Source organism: Trichophyton rubrum (assembly GCF_000151425.1).
Source record: "Trichophyton rubrum CBS 118892 genomic scaffold supercont2.3, whole genome shotgun sequence".
In the NCBI taxonomy this organism is placed as follows: domain Eukaryota; kingdom Fungi; phylum Ascomycota; class Eurotiomycetes; order Onygenales; family Arthrodermataceae; genus Trichophyton; species Trichophyton rubrum.
Genome location: NW_003456426.1, coordinates 2,751,197 through 2,778,098, shown reverse-complemented (window position 1 = coordinate 2,778,098; position 26,902 = coordinate 2,751,197). Strand labels below are relative to the sequence as shown.

At 52.6% G+C, this 26,902-nt stretch overlaps 10 protein-coding genes across 10 annotated transcripts; 7 read left to right on the top strand and 3 right to left on the bottom strand.

Moving 5' to 3' along the window:
• Positions 1-70: 70 nt before the first annotated feature.
• Positions 71-1,474, top strand: TERG_12052 (uncharacterized protein; the record flags this gene model as incomplete). Its single annotated transcript, XM_047751070.1, has 2 exons — positions 71-622; positions 677-1,474. 2 exons carry the CDS (start codon positions 71-73, stop codon positions 1,472-1,474), a joined length of 1,350 nt encoding a protein of 449 aa, XP_047606054.1.
• A 351-nt stretch (positions 1,475-1,825) lies between these two features.
• Positions 1,826-2,125, top strand: TERG_12051 (uncharacterized protein; the record flags this gene model as incomplete). The annotated part of the gene is made up of 1 exon (XM_047751069.1): positions 1,826-2,125. One exon carries the CDS (start codon positions 1,826-1,828, stop codon positions 2,123-2,125), a length of 300 nt encoding a protein of 99 aa, XP_047606053.1.
• A 507-nt stretch (positions 2,126-2,632) lies between these two features.
• TERG_03797 (uncharacterized protein) lies at positions 2,633-3,283 on the top strand (the record flags this gene model as incomplete). The annotated part of the gene is made up of 1 exon (XM_003236707.1): positions 2,633-3,283. One exon carries the CDS (start codon positions 2,633-2,635, stop codon positions 3,281-3,283), a length of 651 nt encoding a protein of 216 aa, XP_003236755.1.
• A 481-nt stretch (positions 3,284-3,764) lies between these two features.
• On the top strand, positions 3,765-6,236 carry TERG_03796 (uncharacterized protein; the record flags this gene model as incomplete). The annotated part of the gene is made up of 5 exons (XM_047748156.1): positions 3,765-3,858; positions 3,930-4,210; positions 4,273-4,539; positions 4,598-5,632; positions 5,692-6,236. The coding sequence occupies 5 exons, from the start codon at positions 3,765-3,767 to the stop codon at positions 5,959-5,961; spliced, it is 1,947 nt and encodes a 648-aa protein (XP_047604132.1). The 3' UTR covers positions 5,962-6,236.
• A 960-nt stretch (positions 6,237-7,196) lies between these two features.
• On the top strand, positions 7,197-13,992 carry TERG_03795 (uncharacterized protein; the record flags this gene model as incomplete). Its single annotated transcript, XM_003236705.2, has 3 exons — positions 7,197-8,808; positions 8,872-11,166; positions 11,229-13,992. The coding sequence occupies 3 exons, from the start codon at positions 7,197-7,199 to the stop codon at positions 12,026-12,028; spliced, it is 4,707 nt and encodes a 1,568-aa protein (XP_003236753.1). The 3' UTR covers positions 12,029-13,992.
• Positions 13,993-14,376: 384 nt separating this feature from the next.
• On the bottom strand, positions 14,377-16,942 carry TERG_03794 (uncharacterized protein). The gene has a single exon (XM_047748155.1). It carries the CDS (start codon positions 16,746-16,748, stop codon positions 16,071-16,073), a length of 678 nt encoding a protein of 225 aa, XP_047604131.1. The 5' UTR covers positions 16,749-16,942; the 3' UTR covers positions 14,377-16,070.
• Positions 16,943-17,526: 584 nt separating this feature from the next.
• Positions 17,527-20,803, top strand: TERG_03793 (uncharacterized protein; the record flags this gene model as incomplete). The annotated part of the gene is made up of 2 exons (XM_003236701.1): positions 17,527-17,717; positions 17,788-20,803. 2 exons carry the CDS (start codon positions 17,527-17,529, stop codon positions 20,801-20,803), a joined length of 3,207 nt encoding a protein of 1,068 aa, XP_003236749.1.
• An 816-nt stretch (positions 20,804-21,619) lies between these two features.
• On the top strand, positions 21,620-24,505 carry TERG_03792 (uncharacterized protein; the record flags this gene model as incomplete). The annotated part of the gene is made up of 1 exon (XM_003236700.1): positions 21,620-24,505. One exon carries the CDS (start codon positions 21,620-21,622, stop codon positions 24,503-24,505), a length of 2,886 nt encoding a protein of 961 aa, XP_003236748.1.
• Positions 24,506-24,589: 84 nt separating this feature from the next.
• On the bottom strand, positions 24,590-25,435 carry TERG_03791 (uncharacterized protein; the record flags this gene model as incomplete). Its single annotated transcript, XM_047748154.1, has 4 exons — positions 24,590-24,704; positions 24,791-25,033; positions 25,092-25,302; positions 25,399-25,435. 4 exons carry the CDS (start codon positions 25,433-25,435, stop codon positions 24,590-24,592), a joined length of 606 nt encoding a protein of 201 aa, XP_047604130.1.
• Positions 25,436-25,945: 510 nt separating this feature from the next.
• On the bottom strand, positions 25,946-26,602 carry TERG_03790 (uncharacterized protein; the record flags this gene model as incomplete). Its single annotated transcript, XM_003236698.2, has 1 exon — positions 25,946-26,602. The coding sequence occupies one exon, from the start codon at positions 26,600-26,602 to the stop codon at positions 25,946-25,948; it is 657 nt and encodes a 218-aa protein (XP_003236746.2).
• Between the last annotated feature and the right edge of the window lie 300 nt (positions 26,603-26,902).

Genomic DNA, 26,902 nt, shown 5'->3' with positions numbered 1-26,902 from the left:
CATATCAACGAGCTTACATCTGGATAAACACTATCAAAATATCATCTCTAACCCAAAACCTGGCTCTCCAATGGAACGATCGTCATCCCTCCTTCTAGAGAGTATCGCCTTTAGCTATTTAATGACAGGCGCCCTGCTCAAATCGCCAATTGACGATTTGGCTCAGTTCATCCAAACTGTCTCAACCGTTGACGTTGATGTTGCTGCATCCATACTCCAGCGCTTTTCCATAGCTTCATTCGGTCACATGAGCTCTCGTAGTGACCGGCTAAAGCTGTATTGCCGCATCATTACAGACGGCCCTTCGAAGGATACTAGGTTAACTGCTATATCGAGCCTTTCGGATGAGCTTGAAGCAATTCAGGAAAATGCAGAAGAAAGCCATGCGGCTTTCAGCGAACTCGACTTCCTGGTATCATGGTCATCTACGCTCCCCATTTCAGAGAGCCCCGGTGAACCTCTATGGGGCCGCAAAATGACCGATGCCACCATCCGTCTTCAAGGATGTCTACTTTCATTACATATCAGGCAAAACCCCAACATTCTAAGCTCCGACTCTACCGTTGTAGAACGTTTCAATAAGCTTGTACAGCAACTATCAGCTTCAATGCGGGATGAGACAGTGAGTCAAATTTACATATTGTTAAATAGAAACGTGATTCTAACCGCTAATTAGGTGTTTACGACGAGATTTGTGGCTGTAACCTCTTTAAATTCCTTGGTTATAGGCCTAAGAGCTGCAAAGCTACGATTTTCCGAAACACCGATACTCATTGATGTCATGTTTGTGCTGTACGACATGCTCAATGATGATGATGTTGAAATCCGAGAGGCAGCTACTCTTGTAGCTTCCAAAGCTCTCGCGGATGACTTGACGGTTTTCCGGCTTCCTGCTGCCTCTGCCTCTGCCATCGCAGATTTGTTAACCCGCCAATACCGGGGGTCCAACCAAGTATTTGAAGGTGCTCTTCAACGTTTCCTTGGAGAGCCTGGTCAGCAACGACTATTTGTCCCTGTGGCTGAGACGCTAAACAAGGCTATCAATGAATCAACACCGTTGTTCGCGGAGGAGAAGCAAAATCTTTATATTGATGAAGTTAGGGAGATCAAGTTATGGAGCCAGCATCTTGTCCAACTTGAAAAGGCCGCCATCAACTGCTCTCTATATAAGCATTTCAGCACATGGGTGATGGATGGTCTGGATTCTCTAATCCAACTGGCAGCAGACAAACCCAAGGACTCTTTGCTGGGCTGGACATCAAATATGGATATCTTTGTGACTGGTATTCGCACTCTTTATGGAGCAAAGATGCTTCTACTCACACATAGATCAGTTTCTATAGATGTCAACACTATAAAACTAACCAACAAGCTCCAGGCTCTTTATACCTGCACATACACCTCAGAGTTGAATCCAGCTTGGGGATCCCTTCTAGAGGCTTTGTTGGCAGAGTTTAGGACAACTTCATCATAGAAACATGCGCAACCACTGTGTTGCCGCGGCGATGCTATGTTATAGGTATACAGGCGGCGTCAACAGCATGAATATCCTGATAGAATATTTATTCTCATTTTTCTCTAACACCTGTCCTTTGATATTCATCTACTACAAGGACCTGATCTATCGACTATCTACCTCTGGTAAGGTAAACCGTACATCCTATCCTTAGCATCGGCTAACCTCAAGGCCAAAAGAAGATCTCTCCAGAGCGTTCATAAGTAGCAGCAGTTTTACCTCTTTTACCAACCGGTAGGTCTCCTTCAATCTAACCACAAGCCAAAGCTAAACTGACTGCTTAACATGAAGCAGACAAGGTCTTCCAAAATGACGGAAAACTACGTGATAGTTGTCCTTCTTCTGATGACTCCTGTGATGATTCTCATAATTTGGAAAATTGGCAGACGCATCCTGGAGGCTATCAGACATGGAATTCTTCTATCAAGGATGCGGCAGGAAGCCCAAGAAGAAGAAGCCGCTCGCGTTGCGCAGGAGATCCAGCAAGCTGAGCAGCTTGCCGAGCTCAGTGCCATGATGGCCGCACATCGAAGCTGCCGTCACCAGCCGGTTCAATATCGTGCTCCTCAACCTATTCAACAGCCTCAGCCAGCACATGTAGCATGTTAAAAGGGGGCCATGCATTACAGCTATCGGTATTAGACGTTGGGATAGGACCCGGTTGGCTATTGAAGTTGAGCTTAAATAGTTGGAGCGGTTGTATTTCCAGGGGGACGTGGAGATGACGTACAAACATTGTGCTTTCTTTGGTGTGTTTTGATGTTCAAAGGGATATGAAGGAAGATACCCGTTTCTGTCCAAACAACAAACATTGGCAGACTTGATGAAACTCCTTTGAAGCGTCTACTCTACGGGCATCTCAATTGTCTGTCATCCACAAAACGGCTTGTTTGTCCTCTAATATGAGTTGATACACACAATCAAGTACCATTCACTCCTTCTACCCTTCATAGAACTGTCTAATATTACGTCTACACTCGTCTTCTATGCATCGCTTTGCTGAACACAACTCCTCGGTAAAAGATCTGTCTCATATTTTGCCATGGAGAGCTCAAGGGTGCTAACATCAGTTCGATTCTAGCAAAGAAATCGCCGCGAGAACACAAACCAGCCAAGATGCCGGCAGTTCTTCTAAGGCAGTATCGAAACGAGACACCGCCGATTCTATCCCTGGCACCGCGGGAGTCTTCCACAGACTGGAATTCGTGGACATCAGCGCAGCAAGGAGGAGTCCTCGCGGCTTCCCTGCTGCTGTTCCTCTTCTTCTTTGGCCTGGGTACTTTTCTCTGGCAACGTCGTCGCGAAAGGAAACGAAAGGAGAGACGGGCATTAAAGTCAAGGAGCCGAGGAAGACGTCGCCATTCGAAAAAGCGCTCCGGACCAGACAACACATCTCCACCACGAAAGAGACGGAGGACAAAGCCAGTCAAGCCCAAGCAAATGGAAGAAGAGACAGAGGAGGATAAATTTCTGATGAAGGGGGCGGTAGAAACGCCTAAAAAGACGACCAGGAAGCAACAGCCGACTGAGAACCAGGACACGCCGGACAAAGCGGGCGATGATGCAGACCAGTTAGAAAACAGCACGCCTAACGAATCACTCGACAGAGCCAACCTGCGGCTAAAGAGAAGAAGAGAGAGAAGACGCGAGGCCCGTCGTAGAGCGGCTTCGGGGTATCCATCCTCTGCCAGAGCAGCTCTCAGGGGCCGCTCGAACGCTGCGGCGAGGCCAAAGCAAGCGCCAGAAACACCAGAAAGGAGTTCGTGACGGGCATCTAGACAAAGGTATCCTTATCCATAGACTCAGATAGACTGCTAGACACTGTATCTCTTGTCCATGTTTGCTGCTCGCTGTATCCTCCTCCGCCGCCGCCCTTGCTGGCGCCTCCTTTCGCCTCCCGCGTCTATGCTTGCTGGTGATGTCATGGGGAGCCGCGCGCCAAGAGCGTCAACTTCCACCCTGTTGATGCCAGACGTGCATTGCTTAAGACGACTGGCTGGATGCCCATAACCGCTAGCCTACATCCTCCCACCGTCACCTGGCCATCAGCCTATATATTCAAGCGTCTCGCTGGCATTTCAATAGAAGCGCCGCATTGAATATCTCGCTTTGCGACAGCCCCCGCGACTCCCGCCCCAGCCAGCCAGCTAACTGCCGGCTGCTTATTATCACGGCTGCCTGTACTGCGCCTTCCAGCCCGCCAGCCATCGATACACCGGCCATATAAATACCGCCGTCGGCCTTCAAGATGTGGAACGATGAAGACAACAATCCGTACGGAGCGCTGGACCGCAACGAGGATCCCCTTGGAGGGTCCTTTCACCCCGCCGCAATGGCTCCTCGTAAGACTGACCTCGCCTTAGCAACTCTACAGAAACAGGCTTACTGACGGCCTTTGGCTCTCTTGCTATAGCTGCGTATGAAGAGCGTCCAGTATCCTCGGCCTCGTCAAGGTCTTCTACTCGAGACCCGCCGGACTTTGTAACGCGGACAGACACACCCGATCTAGACGACGATGAGGACCAGAACGAGTACGGTGGCCAACAGCAGCCCTACCAGCGCAAGAAGGGGATATACGATAGCAGAATAGAGCAGATTCTATATGAGAATCCCGAATTGCCTATTCTCATTACTGATGCTGGGAAGAACAGCGAGACCGGCGGCAGTTTTATAGTATATACCATCAGAACCGGGGTGCGCATCTGATTTTGATATATCGTTACTCCATATGCATTTCCAGCTAATAGCCGAACTAGGACCTCGAGGTGAGACGCCGATATTCCGAGTTCAGCTCCCTTCGCACAGCGCTGGTCAACCTTCATCCTACTCTCATCATCCCTCCCATCCCAGAGAAGCACACCATGGCAGATTATGCGGCCAAACCTACCAAGGCCAAGGAAGATACGGCGATTATTGAACTACGGAAACGGATGCTGGCGGTGTTTCTGAACCGATGCCGGAGAATGAGTGAAATCCGCGAAGATGGGGTCTGGTGGAGGTTTCTGGACCCCAATGCTAGCTGGGTAGGTATCCAGCGGGTATAGGTGCTTCTAGTCATTATATGCTGACGACTTGCCCCAGGGCGAGGTACTGAACTCACACCCGGCTGCTTCAGTTCCTAAGAACAACCTCAAAGCTCCTCCGCTAGACCCGGCTAATCCGACACCAGCTCATAACTGGCTTCCTGTCCCGTCGTCTTCAGCAAAACTGAAGCCCACAGCCTCAGATATTCCCGCCTCCTCGGCTGGAGCATCGTCATTCATGAATAGATTCCCGCCGACCTCCAAGACGCTCAGCGAACATGAGCTAGATCCATACTTTGTAAACTTCGAAGCTTCCACCAGAGAGCTAGAACTGCTGCTGCAGGGAAGCGTTGAGAAAGTGAACAGACGGACGCTTACACACCTGACTGCTCTTTCATCAGACCTCATGGAGCTTGGTGCCAGATACAACGGATTTGCCCTTTCAGAGCAATCGCCAACTGTTGCTGCAGCCATCGAGAGAGTCGGCCAAGCCGCAGACAACTCGTACATCGAGACGGAGGAGCTTTCTTCCACCCTGGGAGCTACTTTCTCAGAGCCGATGCGGGAGAGTGCCCAATTTGCAGGTGTTGTCAGAGGCGTCCTTCGGTACCGGATCCTGAAGCGGATCCAGCAGGAGATGACACGAGATGAGCTGAACAAGAAGAGCGCGCTACTGGACTCCCTTGAGCGAAGTGAGATAGAAGCACAGCGTATCGAGGAATACCTAAACAAGAGCAGCACTGGCTCGTCTCCCAAGACACGACCGGGCCGGTCTCTGTCGGAGGCCTCGTCGGGCAGCAACCCCGAGCCAGCACCAGAGTCTCCCCCAGCCAATGCGGAGGACACTGCCTCTATTGACTCCGACTTCCCGCCGACTCATGGCGAGCCAGTTCATAGACCGTCAGCCTCGCAGGGCCTCCCCCACCGGCCCGTAGACTCAACACCCAGCGGCCACCGCAAGTCCTCAAGCGGCAACTTTGTGACCAACAAGATATTCGGACGCATCAGTCATGCCATCCATGGCTTTGCAGACGTTGATCCCGAGCGGACACGTCGAGACCAAATCGGCAAGACAAGGGAAAGTCTAACACAGGTACGTTAAAGACGTCAACACCCTCGGCCAGGTTCCTTTATTTCTCACACTTTGTCTAGCTCGAGCAAGCTCTAAAGGTATCCGAGCAAGACGTCAAGGATGCCAGCAGCGGTGTCCTGCGTGATCTCAAACGCTTTCAAAAGGAGAAGGAAGACGACCTCCGCAGCTACATGGTATGTACTGGACAGCCATTATATTATACGTCCTTTTTGCATGATGCTGACTCCCTGCAGGTTGCCTATGCACGATGCCATCTTGACTGGGCACGCAAGAGTCTCGAGACATGGACAGAGGCTCGGGACGAAGTCGACAAGATCGCTGTGCGGTAGCGCATTTCTCTGGCACAGACAAAGCCATGCATGCATGTTATTCTTCATCTTTAGCGTACGGAGAGGACAGGGCAATAATAATAGGACATTGAAAATTGGTTACTGTATACTTATTCCCGTCAAAGCTGTGCATATGCTGCTCGTCTCTTCTACTCTTCTTCACCTCTTCTACTCCATCCGATCTCTTCCTATTCTCTTCTTATATTCTTGTCTTCATCTCCGTCTGAGTAAAGTCCACCACGTGACCAGGCGCGAAAAAACGCAAACTCCCCAGCGGCTCCAGCGACTCCAGCGACTTCGAGGTCGAAAAAAGCACCAGAAAACATCGAAGCCGACGAAAGAGAAGAGAAGCGAAACCTCAGCCTGAAGGACGCGAGAGAGCGAGAGAGCGCTGCGTCGAGCCCGCCGCCGTGTCCCCCGTCCCGCCTGTCTTTTCTCCTTTTTTCTCGCGCCTGTTCTGCTTGCGGCGGCCTGTCCAGCGTCCGCCGACGAGCCGGTGTATAGTTACAGGCACCGTCGCCACACCCGCCAGAGGCTTCAAGCACCACGAAGAGGGCATCCGCTCGCTCAGCAGGGCCGTCTGCCTCCCCAGACCCGACGCTCAAGACTGTAAGGACGCTCCCCGGCTCTCCTGCTGCCCTCTGTGCGGGAGACCGGCCTCTCTTTTTCGCCCCCTGCATCCGCTGATATATCTGCGTTATGTAACTGCTAGGTGACCACCGCCAGGCAAAGCGGCTGCTCGGTCTTCACTCGGATGTGAATCCCAGACACACAAGGGAAGAATATAGAAGAGAAGAAACCAGAAAAAAAAAAAAAAAAAAAAAAAAAAAAATACTTCACCGTCGATTCCAGAGCTGCCACTGGTTAGTGGGCAGCTCACCTTCACCACGCCTTCATCAAAGCGACGCAAGGTTGCCGCAGAGCTTCGCAAAGCTGGAGGCAACAAGGGCTTATACTTCCTCAAAACCTCCCCTCCCCGGAAGCCAAAGATAGGAAAACGGTACGGCCAGTCTGTGTCTACATCTGCCCTGTCTGCACTGCCGCAGCGTGGCTTCTTCACCGAGCCGTCCTCGCCCTCCTCGCCGAGACTGTCGCCCGCCCGGTCCCTGCAGGTAGACTCCTCGCACGGAAGCGCAAACGAACAGTCGTCCACCGAAGACTGGAGATCGACCACGGCAACGAGCTCTCCGACCGTTACGGACGGCGAGTCGACCCAAGACACCACCTGTTGGCCCATGTCATCGTCTAATAACAACCGAGCGGCCGGCCAGTCCGCCGCTGCCGCCAGTGATCCCCCGAAGGAGGATGTTTCCATGGTAGACAGCAGCAGCAGCAGCAGCAGCGGTGTCGGTGGTTCTCTAGACAACGGCAACTCTCACACTGCTCCACCGGCCATCAAGAGACCGGCTGCCGAGATGGGCTCTGACGAACACGATACCGTGATGCAGACTGATTCTCCTTCGTTAGGGTCTCAGGAAGAGACTGAAATGAGCAGCAACAAGATAGTAGGAAGCAAAAAGCAAGCCGAGCGTCTGAACCGGCACCAGCGTGATGCCTCTGTTGACATGGTTGGAAAGGAGACTGAATCCGAGCCATCCAAGGGAGGCCGAAAGCACGCTTCCGAAACCAGCAGCTCTGGAACTGACCCGACCAGCTACACCCCGTCATCCAGCAGCGCGCAAACCCATGCCTCCCACGACGATAACCCCTCCATCGACGAGCAAGTCGCCCAGGTCATGCAGTTGATGCAGCAGAGCCCCATCGACAAGCAAAAGGGCTACATTGTTTCTGGTACCTGGCTGAAGCGAGTTCTCTCCAGAAGCTCTACCCATCCACGGCCGGATAAAGCGGACAAGCTGGCTGCTGAGGGGGAGATTGGACCCGTCGACAATTCAGACCTTGTCCTCGTTACTGATCCGGATACCATCTTCAACGATGAAGCGGGTGAGCCATTCGTTCCCATGCGTCCCGGCCTCCAGATGGGTGAGGACTACGAGATCTTGCCAGAGGAAGCCTGGAACTTGGTGATGAAATGGTACGGCCTATCGAACCAATCCCCCGCCATCGTTCGGTACGCACACAACACCAACACGGAGGGAGACATGGAGCACATCCAGTACGAGCTCAATCCTCCCATTTTCTCCATCTTGAAACTGTCCCCAAACCCGTCCGAGGCAGAGAAGTCCAAACCGCCCGTCAGATTCTTGGCCAGCAGACATACCCCTTTCCAGCAATGGCTCAAGACTGCAAAGACCCTGGCGTCCATCAACATGTCAACCAAGACTCGGGTCTGGAGAATCCTCGAAGGACTCGCCAGTTCCGCCAACGTAACCCCGGCTGCGTCAAGAAGTGCATCCCCAGCACCGGGAACTACCGTCTCGACAAAGATTCCCACCTCCATCTCCCTGGGCCTGGAAGCGTTCGTAGGTCTGACTGAGGGATCCCAGCGAGAGCTTGTGGATGTCCAAGACCATACGGCGAATGCAAAGTACAACGGCAGAGCGTCTATACATGTTATCGGTCTAGGAAGTGACAACGTTATTGTCTTGGAGGAGCAGGTTGGCGGTCCAGCAGGCGGAGAATGGCTGTCCGAAACAACCAAGTCGAGCACCAACCTGACTGTCGGAGCCGGCACCAAAGCCAATGTCCAAAACAGGCTGAAAAACAAAAGCTCTTCGGGTAGTGGACGGACATCGCCTGCTCCTTCAATCGTCACCCGAGGACGACGGCGCAAGGACGGCAAAGCTCGAGGAGTGACCGGTCTAAGCAACCTAGGCAACACATGCTACATGAACTCGGCGCTTCAGTGTGTCCGCAGTGTTGAGGAGTTGTCTCATTACTTTTTGAGTAGGTCTACTTGAACATATATAAAAAAAGTCCCTTGCAATGTTCTCTGCTAACTAGATGTAGTGGGCGAGTACAAGAAAGACCTGAACCCGAACAACCCCTTGTCTCACAACGGAGATGTTGCCAAGGCGTATGCAAATCTGCTGCATCAGATATTCGATGTTCAGGGCTCAGCTTCGTTTGCTCCCCGGAACTTCAAGGTTACCATTGGCAGATACGGCCCTTCGTTTTCTGGCTATGGACAGCAGGACTCCCAGGAATTCCTGCTCTTCCTCCTGGACGGACTGCAGGAGGATTTGAACCGTATTCAAAAGAAGCCATACATTGAGAAGCCCGATTCCACCGACGAGATGGTCCATGATAAAGTGGCGCTCCAACGCTTTGCGGACCGCTGCTGGGAGATCTACAAGGCCCGGAACGACAGTGTGATTACCGATTTGTTTTCGGGAATGTACAAGTCCACTGTAGTGTGTCCGGAATGCGACAAAGTCAGCATCATCTTCGACCCGTTCAACAACCTGACGCTGCAGATTCCGATTGAGAACAGCTGGAGCCACAAGATCATGTTCTTCCCGCTGCACAAGCCGCCGGTGAACATCGACGTGGACATAGACAAGAACTCGGGCATCAAGGCGGTAAAGCAGTTCATTGCAAAGAAGATGAACGTGAACGCTGACAGGCTGGTGATGGCCGAGATCTACAAGCACAAGTTCTACAAGTTGTTTGACCACAGCCAGAGCATAGCCGACCACCAGATCAGCGAAGGGGACACTATCGCGATGTACGAACTTGACAGCGTGCCGACAAGCTACAACCCGGACAAGCCACGGCGCTTCCGCTTCTCGTCCGAGGAGCCTGCAGCCGGGTTCAATTCGCCCAAGGCAGATCGGATGCTGGTACCAATCCTCAATCGCGGGCGAGTGCGGCGCGGGTACGGCCAGCCGCAGCGGGCGTTCTTTGGCGTGCCGATGTACGTTGTGATTTCACGTGAGGAAGCGTATGACTACGATGCGGTGCTGCGACGGATCCTCGCACGGGTGGCCAACCTGACGACGCGTGACATACTGCGAGAAGATGATGGGCTGGGTGTGACGAGAGCGCAGCAGGCCGGGGAAGACTCTGACACTGTTGTGATGAACGAGGACGACACGCAGGCATACGGACAGACGATCAAGGCCAGTTCCGTGGAGGGAGAAGACGGGCTGGTGGATGTGTCCATGCGAGATGCCGATCAAGACGAGGCTGCAGCAGGATCCAACAACAACAACAAGAAGGGAGCAGATGATGAAGATCTTGCACCTGTCTTAAGGCCCGGAAGCTTCATCCCGCCGATGCTCCGCAATCTGTTTGATGTACGGTACATTGCCACGAACGACAGCGAGCCGACTGGCTTCTCGATCACCAACGAGGCCCGCGAGTACCCCTTGATGCTGTCCCGTGTGCCCGACGGGAAGAGCAGCAGTAGGAGCAGCAACGGCGGTGGAGCAGGCAAAACCGTGTTTGGACGCCGGGCAGACGTGGAGAGCGTGGCCAGCAGCGACGACGAGCTAAGTGGACCTGCACAACCCGTGAACGTGATGAGGACACGGGCAGCGGTTGCAGCAGACGACGAGATGTCGACCAACTCGAGCTCTGCGGAGACCAAGGACGACAGCGGGTCGGAGACGGACTCCGACCGGATGGCCGGTGCAACAAGCCTGCTGCGGCCAGGCAAGGCACGCAGCAGCAGCGGCAAGCAGAAGGCGGCCAAGAAGCCAGTGCAGCGACGCTTGCCGTACGTCAAGCCGGGCGATGTGATTGTGCTCGACTGGAACGAGGAGACGTACGACGGGGTGTTTGGCGACGAGGACGAGCTGTACGGCGACCACGATAACGGAGGAGGAGATGGTGGGCTGCGCGGACGACCGACGTGGACGAACGTGTCGGACGTGGTCGACCCGGAGGTGACGAGCAAGCGGCAGCTGCGGTCTCGCAAGAAGAAACGCGGGATCACGCTGGACGAATGCCTGGACGAGTTTGGGCGGGAGGAGATCCTGTCTGAGAACGATGCGTGGTACTGTCCCCGTTGCAAGGAGCACCGGCGGGCGAGCAAGAAGTTTGAGCTGTGGAAGGCGCCGGACATCCTAGTGATGCATCTGAAGCGGTTCAGCGCCAACCGGATCTTCCGGGACAAGATCGACGCTGTGGTGGACTTCCCGCTAGAGCTGGACATGAGCGGACGGGTGCAGATGGTGGAGGAAGGGGAAAGCATGGTGTACGACCTGATTGCGGTGGACAACCACTATGGCGGCCTGGGCGGCGGCCACTACACTGCCTATGCCCGCAACTTTGTCGACGGCCTGTGGTACGAATTTAACGGTGAGTCTTTATCTACTTTACTCTACTTATATGTTTTATATGTATGTATGCTGATGATGTAGACTCCCACGTGACCATGAAGCGCGATCCGAGCAGCGTCGTGACAAGCGCCGCTTATTTGCTCTTTTACCGCCGGCGCTCGGACGTCCCGCTGGGCGGCTCCTTTTTGGCGCGGCTGACAGAGCAAGCGCACGACCGGACGAGCGACGACTCCGGCAGCGAGAGCGGCTCCGGCAACGGGGCCAGTGGAAGTGGAATCTGCGGTGGTGGCGGCGGCAGTGGATCGGGGGAAGGCAAGCGCCTCGGTGGGCTCTCCCGCAATGGGTCGTCGGGCGCTTTACACGGAGCCGCAGCAACTCGCCAGTCGGGAGATGGTGGTTTGCCAACAGATGAAGAGGTGGAAGTTACAGGCAGTGGAGAAGCCGGGCCTGATGAAGACGACGAAGAAGAGGAGGAGGAAGGGGATGAAGGGTTCAGCAGTGTGCGGTTCCACGCCGGCAGCGCGATGTACGCCCAGCAGCCGAGCTGGTCGTACGACCGACTGGCCAACCACGGCTACGGCGAGGACGAGATACCGCGCGTCTTCCCTCCGCCGGGATCCAGCTATGCAGACGACGGAGAAGGGGATGATGTGGCTAGCACGCAGGCGGAGAGGGGGGAAGGCGACCTGAGCGAGCTAGACCGGTCATTTGAGCTGGATGCAGACGCCGACCCAGATGCCGACGAGACGGGCATGGTATTCTCCAGCATCGTGGACGAGGAGCATGCACATGGTGGCCACGGCCATGGCAGCAGCCCTGCCATGCGGAATGACTTTGACGACTGCCCGGCGGTGGTAGAGGTGCGAGTTGACGATGAGTAGAAGTATAAAAAGAAAAAAAGAAGGATAAGACGTAAAAAGCAAGCCAGTCTACAGCATCATCATACATAGGCGTTAATGTTAGATTTCTACTTCACTCGACTCGAGTATCTCTAATAAAGTACCTACAAGAGTCAAGTGGATATCTGGATTCCTCCCCAACTCTAGTATGAGAATATGGCCGCTTTATCAACATACAGCTTCGTGAATGCGCGCGAAATCAGCCAAATACCTTTGTTTTATAAGAATCTCCAATCAGAATACTCCACGTCCCTCGTTTATTCTTTCCCGTATACTTATGCCACACTATTATTAAGTGGCAGTAGCTTATTTATCTACTAGTTACATCGCTAGTTATTACTAGAGCGAAGCGAAGCACAGCGGAATAACTAGTTACGATGTTAAGTTTAGGTTATATTCTTGTAACTAGTTTATATAACAAATGAAGTAATGGAAACATAAGGAGATGGATAACATAAAAAACTCTTGCCCTGTGCTTGCGGAGAAACTTCCGCTATCTCATATCTTCACACTACCACCTTGGTCCTCCTTCTAGGCATTTCCGCTAGCACTACATCAGTCTTTCGCTTCAGGGACTTAATAACCTCAACCCGTCCAGAATCAATAACCATTACTCCATGAACTAAAGCTTGTTTAAAGTTATTCGTGGTTGGAGCTGATCGGGATTATTTTCTTTTACCCATCACAATTTGTAAAGTATTTTTCTAATTTCATATGAGACGGGCTCGTTCAAAGCCAGCCATTTACGGCCTTTCCCTTAGAATATCATCTAAATGATAACTAACAGAATTAAGCCTACCAATATGCCTCACACTCCTCGTAAATAATATCGAAAATAGCCTCCAAAGCCTCCTCCAAGGTTAATGTATCATTCTCTATAAGGCTTTCTACAACCATCCGCTCTACTACTAAATCGAGAACCCTCTTTAGAGCACTAAGGGGCATAAAAGCCCTGAAGTGCGTTTGACCTTCAATATAGCAGAAGATATATATTATCTTAGGGAGCCTATTACTATATATATCCCATATACTAACCGCGACCCCCTTAATAGTGTATTTGCTCACCCTCTCAATATCGATAGTTCTATCTAGATTAATAGGGGGTAAACCGACTATAGCGTCGATAACTACCCTCCCACCGGCCTCTATGACTGTGAGAAAATAGTAGGACCCGTTATTATCTCTAACCACGGCACCTTGTCGGTTCCCGTAAGCTATAATCTCTTCTCCCTAATTTATAAATCCGGGATAGACTATCCGTAGTACCCTTCGAGGCGGTATTACTATTCTTTCCCTTCGAATCCGCGTTGGGACATCCAATACTGGCAGGATATTTCGAGCCTTATCTCCTGGGCCATCACGCCTATTATCACTTGCTGTTGAAACTACAGGAGGAATTAATAATTACATGTTTCTACTAGGTACACAAAAATGCGCATGTCTCATGTAGTGTATGGCGAAAAGCAGGGAAAGACGGTCCTTTGGCGGCGATCGGCTTCTTTAGAACCATATAGGCGGGCCACCTTTCGAAATTTCTTTACAGCTCTCCTCGTAGAGCCTGATATATTGTTCATGTTTCGCTGTAGTAGGAGGAGCCTATCTACTTTCAAGTCGAGATATCGCATCCTCGTACGCTTTAATAATTGGGTTATATAACTTTTCTGGATCTCTCGATGTGTCAACAATCATCCCGTTCTTCTCAAAACGGAAATAGTACCAAGCTTCGGGCGACAGGAATCAGAGTTGGCGTGATCTAAGCCATTTTAGCCATAAAAGGTTTAAATTGTCTAGTAGACTTACTTGTTTTCCGATGTCTTGCTCCCTAATTACTACTGAGCACCGTATGCTCTCTCTTTTCCTTAGTACCTGTATATCGAGATGGTTGTAGTTGACTGCTTCTCCGGGTGACGCGGGGGAAGTAGAATGCAACTGAGGCGGAATCCAAGAACGGGAAGCTTTTCGCGACGGCGCTTTGGGGGAATTCAACAGTATATCTAGCGACTTGCTGGGAATACATTCCGGCGACGCATAAGATATACACGGACGCATATGTTTGTGATCATGAAGCGAACTGCATGAGGAAGAGGGGCGATTGTATTTTTGTGGTAAAGTTGCCGGGAAAAGCGGGTTTGAGGCAATGGCTGGACGGGGTATCATCTGGGACCCTCTTTTTGGTAATTATAGGAGGAGCTCCTGGAGGCTCATGCTCGGGTATGGGAATTTCAAGAACAGCTTATATCCTCCTATCCTCCGCCTCCTGCTCCGCCTGCCACCGCTCTTTAAGCTCAACTGGGGTGTGGCTTGGGGGCCACTCTTCAGCATCATTGCCATATTTGCGGCGTCGCAGTCTTTAATTAAAGAGCAAGCCATTAAGGCGAGATCCGAATTTCTTAATAAATAGAGGATCGTATATTCTTTCGCATACGGGGGTATCAGAACGGGGCTTAAGGTAGCGACCCTGGGTAGAAACTACGTCTAGAAGAGCCTGAGGGAACAATCAGATCGGATACAGACATGATGAAGAAGTAATGAAGCCAGATATACATACCCCGTGCAGCTTCTCATCAACAATGGAGGCGGCATTGAGCCACAGCAACCGCTCTTCAGGCGTGGCCATCAACGCGTAGCCTCGATATTTTCTTACAAAGAAAGACAGCATATGATTTGAGTAGGGGGACGTTGCAATTAGAAAAGGAGCTCAGGAGAAGTTTGCTTGCGTGGTTAGTTTTCAAGAGTCACAGTGTCACTTGACGTAGTCCAGCGGTTCGTGACTCCGGACGGAGGACGGCAAGTCTAACTTTAAAACCCTAACTGTAATAAGGTTATTGATTGCTGCCGGGTAGGCTTGGCACGACCCCACCAATTTCGTCTCGGAACTATTGCAAATTAGCTTGCTTCCTCTGATCTCTGGGGACCGCGAGATTACAATTTGCAAGTTTTATAGGTTTGGCATCTGTTTTGTGTATTGGAAAGTGGTAGCTGAAGTGCCTATATGAGGGGGTTGCATATAGCCTATTAGGCAGGGGATAAAACCTCCGATTTCCGAGCTAAAAGGGGGAAGCCGGATACAGCTCCAGTAAAGGCACGCACCTGCCCCTGGCTTTTTATTACTATGAGTGTTTCATTTGGGCCAAGAGGTTAATACAGCCCACTGCCGTTCATCGTGGGAGACTGTGGGTAGCTATGAGCCCCAGTTTGCGTGCCTTTGAACACTGCGATATCCAGCTCATTAAGGAGCTCAGTGATAGATGTTCCAGACTATTTTACTTTGTTCAACGGGAAATGGAGGCTTTCAGTGATGTCCCGAGAAAGAGGTCAGGCGGTTGGTAACCCCAGTTTGAGCATATGCTAGTCCAAAATGCAGAGCTCGATGAGCGAGAGTATTGGGAAACTTGACCTTCTTACTTCTGGTGATCTCAATTGGCTCAAAGCGTTGACTCAAGAAGCTTCGGTGTTTATTGGAGACTGTGCATTGGGCTATAGAACAAATGCGACTTTGGCCAAATGATGTGGCACTCTGCTTGCGCGATGGGAGTGAAATGACTACCCTAACCTTGTCTCTAGCATGACCAAGGCAAAGGGTATTCAAGGTAGCAAAGTGTTATAGGCCAATGGAATGTGCTTTCTATTGAGCAGTATGGTAAAAGTGTATGGTTTGCGAGAATAAGTTAATGAACGTACTTGGGTATGAGTCTGACCTCGTCGACTGACCTCGTCGACTGACCTCGGTGCCACTGATACACATCAAGTAAATCAAAAGTAATATCCGGTCAGCCCTGTGCGACGCAGCGATCAAACTTTTCACTCTCCACTCTTTTCTTTTTCGCCTTCGACCAGTCACCAGTTCCATGTAAGGGGCAAACCGGATAAAATTCTGATCCCAATAATCAATCCTAATCCTAATAAAATTAATCCATCTGCAGGGAGTCGATACCAGCCTTGTCCCCAGCCCCAGCCCATCCTTCGGTCCAGCCCAACACGAACCCCATGGGGTACGCAAAACAAAACACAGCAGTTGTATCTGTTAGCCTGCTGTCTGAGCAGCGTCTGGCCCGTCCATCGTCAGCGTCTTGCCGGCCGCAAAGGTGAGAAAGGGAATCAGGGCCGAGAGCTTCTCTCTCTCGTGTTCCGTGGTAGCTGTAGCAGTAGCTGCAGAAGTTGTTGGTGTTGTTGTCGGCTCATCCGGCCCGCCAGGCGAGATGTCGATGCCTGATGAAGCTGTAGCTGTTTGTGTGCCTGTAGGAGGAGAAGAAGAAGAAGACGGATGGTTGAATCCGCCGAGAGCCACGACGCAGCTGAGGACGAGCAGGACGAGCAGGGCCAGCGTCAGGACGGCTATCAGGGCGTTGAGCAGGTCTACTTTTGTATTCTTTTTATCCTTCTTCTTCTCATTCTTATTGGTGATGGTTACTGTCTGTCTTGTGTCTGAGTCTGGCTGGTCTGGCTGGTCTTCGGCGGTCCTGAGCAGGCCTGAGATGGAGGTCACTGTCGAGTCATTATTAGAAGTGTTATTATGATTAGCAGAAGTATTAGCAGAAGAGTTGTTGGTGAGAGACCCGGCGAGGGCAAAGGAAGGCAGGCGAAGATGCTGCAAGTCGCGCGAGTAGACAGAAGAAGCAGGACGAGCCATAGTAAGAAGCGGCAGCAGCATCAGCATCAGCAGCACATCAGGACAGCCTCCTCTCTCCCTCTCTATCACCATCCCCTATTCACTCCCCACCCACCCTTACTATCACCCTCACTCTTCACTATCACTCTCTCTTCCTTCACCGCCACTCGACCTTCTTCTCCTGATCGTCTTTTCTCCTTTACTTTCATCTACTTTCATCTACTTTCATCTACTTTTCTCTACTTTTCTTCTTCTTCTTCTTCTTAGTCTAAAAAGCGGCACGAGATGGCTTTCCTCTTCTGGTTTAGCCTGTCTTGGCATCTGGGGTAACTTCCCTGCTTAGTCACTTCTTAGTCACTTTCTTAAAGAGGCAAGGACCCTCTTTGCGTGCGGCGGGCGGTGAGTTTTCTGCCGCGGGGTCACTCTCGGTCGCTTTTGGTACTGTCTTGTCACTCCCTGTACCAATACATGACTAATCCACTTTCAGCCAATCAGAGCTTCTCTTTAGGCCATCCCCGGCGTAAAACCTTAAAGACGCTCGCTTTGTGAAAATTTCAACAGCTGACATAAGCAGCCTCCGAGGGTGAAAATTTTTTCTTCTTCTTTTCCTGCAGTTAAAAAGCGACTTCGACCTCTTCGCTTTCAACCTCAACCTCAACCTCAACCTCAACATCACAACCTCATCTCGTCTTCTCTTCTCTTTAGTCTCCTCTGGAATCGTCTCATCTCTACTTATTTACTCTGAATCCTAGATTCATCCATTCTACTCGCTAGCTGACGGCGGCTCGTCTCAGCTGCCGGCCTGGTCACCTTCACCACGTCGTCCCAGACTCCTCAACCTCCAGCTCCAGCTCCAGCTTCAGCTCCCACGATGCCTGCAGTCGCCGTTGCAGACTCGACGCCCGCTCAGTCGGCCAAAGAAGCCGCCAAGTCGGTCGCCGTCCTCGACGAGCTCCTCAAGAGCCTCTCGCTCTCCAAGTCCGCCGACGAGGCCAAGGCTGCTGCAGCCAACATCGCATCGCTCCTCAACGGGCCAACCGAGGAGCATGTCGTCCCTGCTAGGTATTCCCCCTTACGACTGGACTCCAATCCATACTATACTACGATAGAATCCCAGGCTAACAGGTTGTAGGGCCGTCGAGAGCTTGAAGAAGCAGCTTGGAAACAAAAAAGATACCCATGCCCGTGAAAAGGCGCTGGACGCCATCCTCGCCATCGCACAGCACTCCTCCGTCTCCCCGGCCATGGAGCCCTACATCCTCGCCCTGCTGGGCCCCACCCTCGCGGCCGTCAGCGACAAGATGAACTCCGTCAAGGAGCTGGCCCAGCAGGCCGCTCTCGCCATCGTCAAGTCCATCAACGCCAACGCCGTCAAGGCCGCCCTTCCCGCCATCGTCAAGTCCATCCTGACCGCCCAGAAGTGGGCCGAGAAGATGACCGGCCTCGCCTGTATCGAGGCCCTCGTCGAGTCCGCTCCCACCCAGCTCGCCACCCGTGTCCCCGACCTCATTCCCGTCGTCTCAGAGTCCATGTGGGACACCAAGCCCGAGGTCAAGAAGGCCGCCTACGCCACCATGGAGAAGGTCTGCGCCCTCATCTCCAACAAGGACATCGAGCGCTTCATCCCCGAGCTCATCAAGTGTATCGCCAAGCCGGAGAACGTCCCCGAGACCGTTCACCTGCTCGGTGCTACCACCTTCGTCACCGACGTCCACGAGCCTACCTTGGCCATCATGGTCCCCTTGCTCGACCGTGGTCTGGCCGAGCGTGAGACCGCCATCAAGCGTAAATCCGCCGTCATCGTCGACAACATGTGCAAGCTCGTCGAGGACCCCCAGATCGTCGCTGCTTTCTTGCCTAAGCTCATGCCCGCCCTCAACAAGAACTACGACACCCTCGCCGACCCCGAGGCCCGTGAGAAGACCAAGCAGGGTCTCGACACCCTGATCCGTGTCGGTGCCGTCGTGGATGGCAAGATCCCCGAGGTCTCCAAGGCCGGTGACATCGAGACCGTCTCCGCCATCCTCCGCGAGATGCTCGAGCCCAAGTACAAGGCCCAGATCGAGCCTGCTGCTGCTACTATTGAATACATCGCCGCCATTGCCGGCCAGCTCATCGACGAAAAGGTCGTCGACGTTGCCGACTGGACTGAGAACATCCTCGCCTACCTCACCGTCATCGTCGGCGAGGAAGAGGCCCGCTCCATGGCCGACACCCTCCGCAAGCGTGCCTCTCCCGCTGCCGCTGACGAGGCCGAGGTCGAGCCCGACGAGGAAGAAGGTGAGGATCTCTGCAACTGCACCTTCAACCTCGCCTACGGTGCCAAGATCCTGCTCAACCAGACCCACCTCCGTCTTAAGCGCGGCCAGCGCTACGGTCTCCTGGGCCCCAACGGCTCCGGCAAGTCCACCCTCATGCGTGCCATCAACAACGAGCAGGTCGAGGGCTTCCCCAAGAAGGACGAGGTCAAGACCGTCTTCGTCGAGCACGACCTCGACGCCGCCGATACCGAGCAGACCGTCATCGGCTGGACCGAGAAGAAGCTCCGCGATGTCGGCATCACCACCGAGCTCTCCGCCATCCAGGAGCAGCTCGTCGAGTTCGGCTTCGTCCGTGAGCAGCTCGAGAGCCCCATCACCTCGCTCTCCGGTGGCTGGAAGATGAAGCTCGCCCTCGCCCGTGCCGTCTTCGAGAAGCCAGACATCCTCCTGCTCGACGAGCCCACCAACCATCTCGACGTCAAGAACGTCGCCTGGCTCGAGCAGTACCTCGTCAACTCCCCCTGCACCTCCATCATCGTCTCCCACGACTCCAAGTTCCTCAACAACGTCATCCAGCATGTCATCCTCTACGACCGCTTCAAGCTTCGCCGCTACCGTGGTGACCTCACCGCCCTCGTCAAGCGTGTCCCCTCCGCCCGCTCCTACTTTGAGCTCGGAGCCTCCGAGATGGAGTTCAAGTTCCCCGAGCCTGGCTTCCTCGAGGGTGTCAAGACCAAGGCCAAGGCCATCGTCCGTGTCAACAAGATGTCCTTCCAGTACCCGGGCACCTCCAAGCCTCAGATCAGCGACATCACCTTCCAGTGCTCGCTCGGCTCCCGTATCGCCGTCATCGGCCCCAACGGTGCCGGCAAGTCCACTCTCGTCAACGTCCTGACCGGTGAGCTCATCCCTACCACCGGTGAGGTCTACCAGCACGAGAACATCCGTATCGCCTACATCAAGCAGCACGCCTTCGCCCACATCGATAACCACCTCGACAAGACCCCCTCCGAGTACATCCAGTGGCGTTTCGCCACCGGTGAGGACCGCGAAACCATGGACCGCGCCAACAAGATCGTCACCGACGAGGACGAGAAGGCCATGGACAAGATCTACCGCATCGACGGCACCCAGCGTCGTGTCATCGGCATCCACTCCCGCCGCAAGTTCAAGAACTCCTACGAGTACGAGTGCTCCTTCACCCTTGGTGAGAACGTCGGCATGAAGAACGAGAAGTGGACTCCCATGATGACCGCCGACAACGCCTGGATCCCCCGTAACGAGATCCTCGCCTCCCACGCCAAGATGGTCGCCGAAGTCGACCAGAAGGAGGCCCTCGCCTCCGGTCAGTTCCGCCCCCTCGTCCGCAAGGAGATCGAGACCCACTGCAGCTTCTTCGGCCTCGACGCCGAACTCGTCTCCCACTCGCGCATGCGCGGTCTCTCTGGCGGTCAGCGTGTCAAGGTCGTCCTCGCCGCCTGCTCCTGGCAACGCCCTCACCTGATCGTCCTCGACGAGCCAACCAACTATCTCGACCGTGACTCTCTCGGCGCCCTCTCCAAGGCCCTCAAGTCCTTCGAGGGTGGTGTCATCATCATCACCCACTCCAAGGAATTTACCGAGAACCTCACCAACGAAGTCTGGGCCGTCGTCGACGGCAAGATGACTCCTTCCGGCCACAACTGGGTTCAGGGCCAGGGTTCCGGCCCCCGTCTCACCGACAAGGGTGACGACGAGGAGGAGAAGTTCGACGCCATGGGCAACAAGATTGCCGCCACCAAGAAGGCCAAGAAGCTTACTTCTTCTGAACTCCGCAAGAAGAAGAAGGACCGCATGGCCCGCCGCAAGAGAGGCGAGGAGGTCTTCAGCGACGAGGACGACGAGTAAAAGTTTTTACCTTTACACTTCGTTTCAATCTCTGTTGTTTCCTGCATATCATAGACGGTCGGAGGCGATAACTACACCCACACCAAAAAAAGAAACGAAAGAAAAGAACGTGATAAAAAAAGTCTTTTTTTTCCCCTTCTCTTCATGTCGATGATTGACTTTTGAATTTTTTTTTCTTTCTTTTCATGTCACTGTTTAATGCTTGCATCATGTCCCGCCCCTTTTCCTTTCCCTCCGCACTAATCGATTCTTGCTTTTTGAAAAACTTGCTTTTTTACCCGGCGTCATTGGATGGATGCGGATGGGATTTTATTTCATGTTTCTCTCTTGATGTCTCTTTTCCTTTGATTGATGAGATTAATTCTTTTCTTTGATTACTTCAAACTTCCTTTCATAGAAGAAAATCAAACGAACAATTTCATATTTCATTTATTTCTTTCTTTTCCTATTCACAACCCTCTATTTCCTACCTTTCTTATCTCGTCTCGCGGGTGGGTGATGACTGACTAGATTGGACTCTAGAGGATAGAGATAGACGACTGAGATAGATGACCAAGGGGATAGAGAGATAGATAGTACTTAGAATGCACTTGATTGTTGTTTCATTCTACCTGATCCTCCACTTCTTCCTATGTAGTTCCTATCAATCTTATCAATCAGTGGGGCTCAACTGAAAACCCTAAAACTCTAAATTTTCATCCTCCTCGAGCGCATCAACATCACCAATTAACTCACACAACATATACACACACACACACGCCCATGGAATAACAACCCCATAAAATTTAAAGCCAGCTTAGCCCCTTTCTAAGCACCATGGCGCCCTCCCTACCGCCAACATACGATACTCTCTTCTCACCCCGCGCCGAAAATACCCCGCGACCAGCCTACGACTCCCTGCATCCCACAGAGCAAGAATGCATAGCCATCCTCTCCCACCCGTTCGCGCACAGCATAATACCAGACGAACAAGCCAACGCCGTAGCCGACGACCCCTCGTTTGCAAAGCTGGTATCAGACCGCATCTCAGCACTGTCCACGGATCCCGCGAACAGGTCGAGAGCCCTTCACACAGCCTACGCAGCGCTATATGCGTTCCTACAATCCAACGTCACGGGTCCACCACTCAATGGCGGGGCGGGAATCAGCATTTTACCCCAGCTAGGATCGGCCAGCGCGTTGCGGGAGAGCATGATTCGCGAGCTCTGCGTGGACGGAGAAGCGGTATACAAGCGCATTCCAGCCGTGGAGCTGTTCGTCCTTGCAAAATCGATATTTAACCATTCGGCTATTGTGTCTGGACAGATAGAGCATGCGGACGACATATTGGGTCTCACGGGGCGGATGAGAGTGAACTTCATGCATCAGAAGATGCTGGGCGAGAACGCTGATGGGTTATGGGCTGATATAAATGCCGACATTGAGCGGGTTGCAGGTCTAATACTGGCCGGATCCGCTGGAGATGCAGTGAGTGCGGGCGAGAAAGTGCGGTTCATGCTTGAGCGTGCAGTGATGTATACGCACCACGGACTCGATGGGAAAGCGAGGGAAGACCTGTTACGTGCGGCGGGTGTGAACGGGTTTGAATTCGCGTTGACGGGCAAGTTAGGCCGTCGCACCAAGTTCCAGGACAGAGATATAAGTCAGCTGGTTGTTTTGGCCCGAAGCAAGGAGACCGATACGCGTGATTCAAGCGAGGCTGAAAAGGCGAAAAACGACGAAGCAGTTGAGCCGAAGAACCTTGAGCTCAACGACGATACGCTTCTGGAGTCCATTGCGTTCAAGCAAGATGCCGCTGCCGCCGTGGACGTTAGGGATAGCTCCAATCTACCAGCCAGCCTGGCCTCTCTAGACGCCGCAAACCAACCTCGTCTCAACCCTCTGGACTCCATTATCTTGCTCTCTCTCGCGTCCGCAATCACAAACACTTCCCCTGAAGACGGCCTGACTCGTGAAGAAACCATCCCCTATGCCGTACGAGTTCTTGAAGGCGGCAGTTCAAACTGGCAGGTCTACTCGCAGGCTCTACTCGTTCGGTCCAGGATAGAAGGATATCGTACCCGAACCGTCGAGCGTTCTGTACTTCAGCTCCAGGCGCTAGTAGACCAAGTCATCGCCGACACAGCAAGTGATACCCCTACTCCCGCCGTATCAGGAGAAACCGCAGAACCATCCACGCAGCAGCCAACTACCTTCTTACCTCGACTAGAAGCATCTGAATCAGCCCCCGCAGCCGAAAGACTGCAATATATCTGGCTCCTCAACTTTTCTACACGCTGGAACCTCGAGTCCGAATTGGCGCAGCGATGGGTCGGTCTCGGCGCCCTTCGCACAGCGCTAGATATCTACGAACGCCTACAAATGTGGGCTGAAGCCGCACTCTGCTATGCCGCGACCGATAGAGAAGAAACTGCCAAACTCATGGTCCGGAAACAGCTTTACCAACGCACCAACCCCGATTCCACAGCGGACGACGACACATGGCAAGGTGCGGAGCTATCTACGTTACCGCCAGACGCACCACGACTGTTCTGCATACTAGGAGACATCGACCGGGATGCAGCGATGTACGAGCGAGCCTGGACAGTATCCAATAAGCGGTATGCACGCGCCCAACGCTCGCTGGCTAGACTGTACATGCAGGAAAAGCCACCGAACCTAGTCAAGGCGGAAGAAGCGTACAAGCTCAGTCTGGTGGTGACCAGGCTCAACCATGCATCCTGGTTTGCTATTGGGTGTATCCAACTCGAGCTCGAGAAGTGGGAGGATGCAATTGATTCGTTCACAAGGACGGTTCAGCTGGAGGAGACGGATGCAGAGGCTTGGAGTAACCTTGCCGTGGCGCTGTTGAATGCACCGCCCCGAACATCAACTGCCTCGGCACTACGAGATATCCCTCGTCCCAAACCGCTGGATGACGAAGAGGAAGATGAGCAGGAAAGTCATGAGGAATTAGATATCTACAAGCAGAAGCGGGATGCTCTGGCCGCGCTTCACAGGGCAGCTAGATTCAAACATACCGACCACCGAATATGGGATAACATTCTCACGGTTGGAGCCTCGATACCCCCTCCATCCACTCCGTTCCGTGACGTACTACTTGCTCAAACACGCCTGATTGAGCTGCGTGGTGAAAAGGACGGGGAGAAATGCCTAGACATACCCGTCCTAACGGCTCTAGTCAAGACTCTGACCACCCCGCGAGAAGGAAGCAGTATATCAATCGCCTATGATCCCGCGGCTATTAGACCAGGCTCCATACACGCAAAGCTACTCCGACTGTTCGACGAGAACATAATACCCCTCATCACCCACTCTCCCGAACTATGGCTTCTAGTCGCCGACCTCGAGAAATGGCGCGGTCGACCGTCCCAGGCTCTAGCTGCTCATGAAAAGGCATGGCGTGCAACAACCGCCTCCTGTGCACAGGGAGCATACCAGATGGGCGAAGAAGATAAATGGAACCACATCGTCAAAGCTACTGAAACGCTCGTTCGAAAAGGGTACGCCGTGTACGGCGGAATGGACAAGGAAACCGAGGACAGTTCGAAAGCAGACGAACCCGAACTCGTCGCTAAGGACTGGAGATTCAAATCCCGCAGCGCCGTTAGAGGGATACTAGGTAAGGGCAAGGCATACTGGGACGGCACCGAAGGATGGAGCAGACTTGATACCCTGCTGAAGGAAGTCAGCGGCAATTAACTACACCAAAAAACGTAGATCTAGACAACACATACATGAATCAAAAGAGACCAAAAAACGACATAACTACGTCCCCGTCACTTTCTATACCACATCCTCGTCGTCCTCTGTCTCGCAATCTTCTTCTTCAACTGCAAAATCCCATACAGAAACGCTTCTGCCGTCGGCGGACAACCAGGCACATACACATCCACAGGAACTAGCCTATCCACCCCTCGAACCACACTATAACTATAATGATAATACCCTCCCCCATTCGCGCAGCTGCCCATACTAATCACCCACTTCGGGTCCGGCATCTGGTCGTATAGCAGTCTCAGGGCTGGACCCATCTTGTTGGTCACCGTGCCCGAAACAATAAGCACATCTGCCTGGCGGGGCGAGGCACGGTAAATTATACCCATGCGATCCAGGTCGTAGCGGGGCATGGAGACGGCCATCATTTCTACGCCACAGCATGCGAGGCCGAAGGTCAGGGGCCATAAGGAGCCTTGACGGGCCCAGTTTGCCACTTGGTCGAACTTGGTCCTGGGTGTGTTATGTTAGCTGTGTGCGTGTATGGTGTGGGTAGTGGTTTAATGCGCACAGTATGTGCCGGAGAGGTGTAGGTTCTTCTCCCTGACTGGGTAGAGGGACTTCCAGTCTCTTAGGGCGGGCTAGTATGGCTCTTGGAGTAGTTTCGTTTGTCCGTCCGTCAGTAGTAGTTGGCGTTGTAGAGGCATTCTTGACCTTCACTATGACGGAGGAAACACATTGAGATTGAAAGACGACTTGACGCCTGGTATATTGGGAGAGAGCTATATAGCATCACCCTCGAGCCGTCAGCAAGGCCAAAAACAAATCCCAGGACGAATTCGACGTTTTCACCAATCCTCAAAAAAGGGGGTACTGACCTTGTGCCTTTATAAACGGCCGTATAGTAGCCTTCATGGTTATGTATCAACCGACTTTCAATGAAGAGTAATGCCTGCAATGACGCCGTACAGTTGTCGTAAACATGATGAGAAAATCCTTCTCTCCTGCTGCGCTCACGTATATACATAGAATGCCTCGCAACCATTACCGAATCTAGTAATCTTTGCGTATTCTCGGCGTGTCGGGAGAAGTCGGAACCGATACAACAGCATTCAGTGAAGGGATTGTACGCGGGAGAGTCGCTTATATAGGACTATCGGACGCTGTTTACGCCGTCCCATCAGCCTTTCTATCCATCCTTGGTTAGTCAAGGTCACCGATCCGCCGATGAAAAGTGCGGAGAGCCGTCTTGGCTACGTGGTTATATATTTGGACCACAGAGGATCGAGATATTACAAAACACCAAGAGTAACTCCATCAATAGTCTGTGAATTGGAAGCCATACTGTCATAAAACATCGCCTGGTTATAAAAAAGCTCGTATGAAGAAAGAATCCCAATTTTAATATCCAAAAACCCAAAATGATCAATTATCGCCAAAGTTCTCGTCCTTTTCTCCCTGCCATAGGATGAAGCACAGGGTTACTGCTGCCTTTATCCCAGTAGCTAGCCACAATGAAGCAGACAAGCCGCTTACTTTCGATAAGCCGCCAGAAAGCATGGCACCAGAGAAGGCAGCTAGCAAGGTCAATAGGCGCCTGGTGCGGAAGTCCGTTAGTTTCCATCGTGGGCGGAAGCTAAATAGCTTCTTATCCATGAGTAAGTCACAGAGGAGTGTCGTTAGGACAACAGTTGGTATCTCGTCGATACCGAGCAATCGTGAAGTAACTATCTGGCCGGCAGCCTGGAAGGCTAGTATGCTGATGGGTAAAACCTGGATCCAGTGGACTCCGCGGGTGGAAACTTCGATACTTGAATCCACTACACCTGTTTCTACGAGGATGCTAGAGACGAGGATTGCAGTGGTCTGAAGGGCAAATGACGCCACAAGTGTTGATCGTCGAAGCGGACGTAGAAAGGCAGAAGCATATCTAAAGAAAAGGACTCCGATGGCAAAGGATCCGATGGCAATCAGGGACTTAGCCCATCTGTTTGGGGGTCTGGGCGGTTGACCAGAGACGCCTAAAGCAAGGAAAACAACATTCCCTGGATTCAACCGGTCAGTATGATTATTGTCTAGCATAGGTCAAAGGGACAAGGCTTTACCTGTCTGCATGTTTGCAAAACTGCCCCAGGCATTAAAGGCGGCACTATCAATAACGCCAGAGATAAACGCACATGTTATCAATAGTATCTCGGTGCCAGCTTTATTTATATCTCTCTTGAAATGCTGTACTATTCCTCCCCCTGATCTTGATGAAACCTCGATGTCATCCGCCCAGCCAGTGATCATAGTCAAGGACGAGTTCCCGGACGGGATCGGCCCAGGGCGCGCTCTGGGAGCTGAAGACCGTAGAGCTCGTTCAACATCCTCATCGAACGT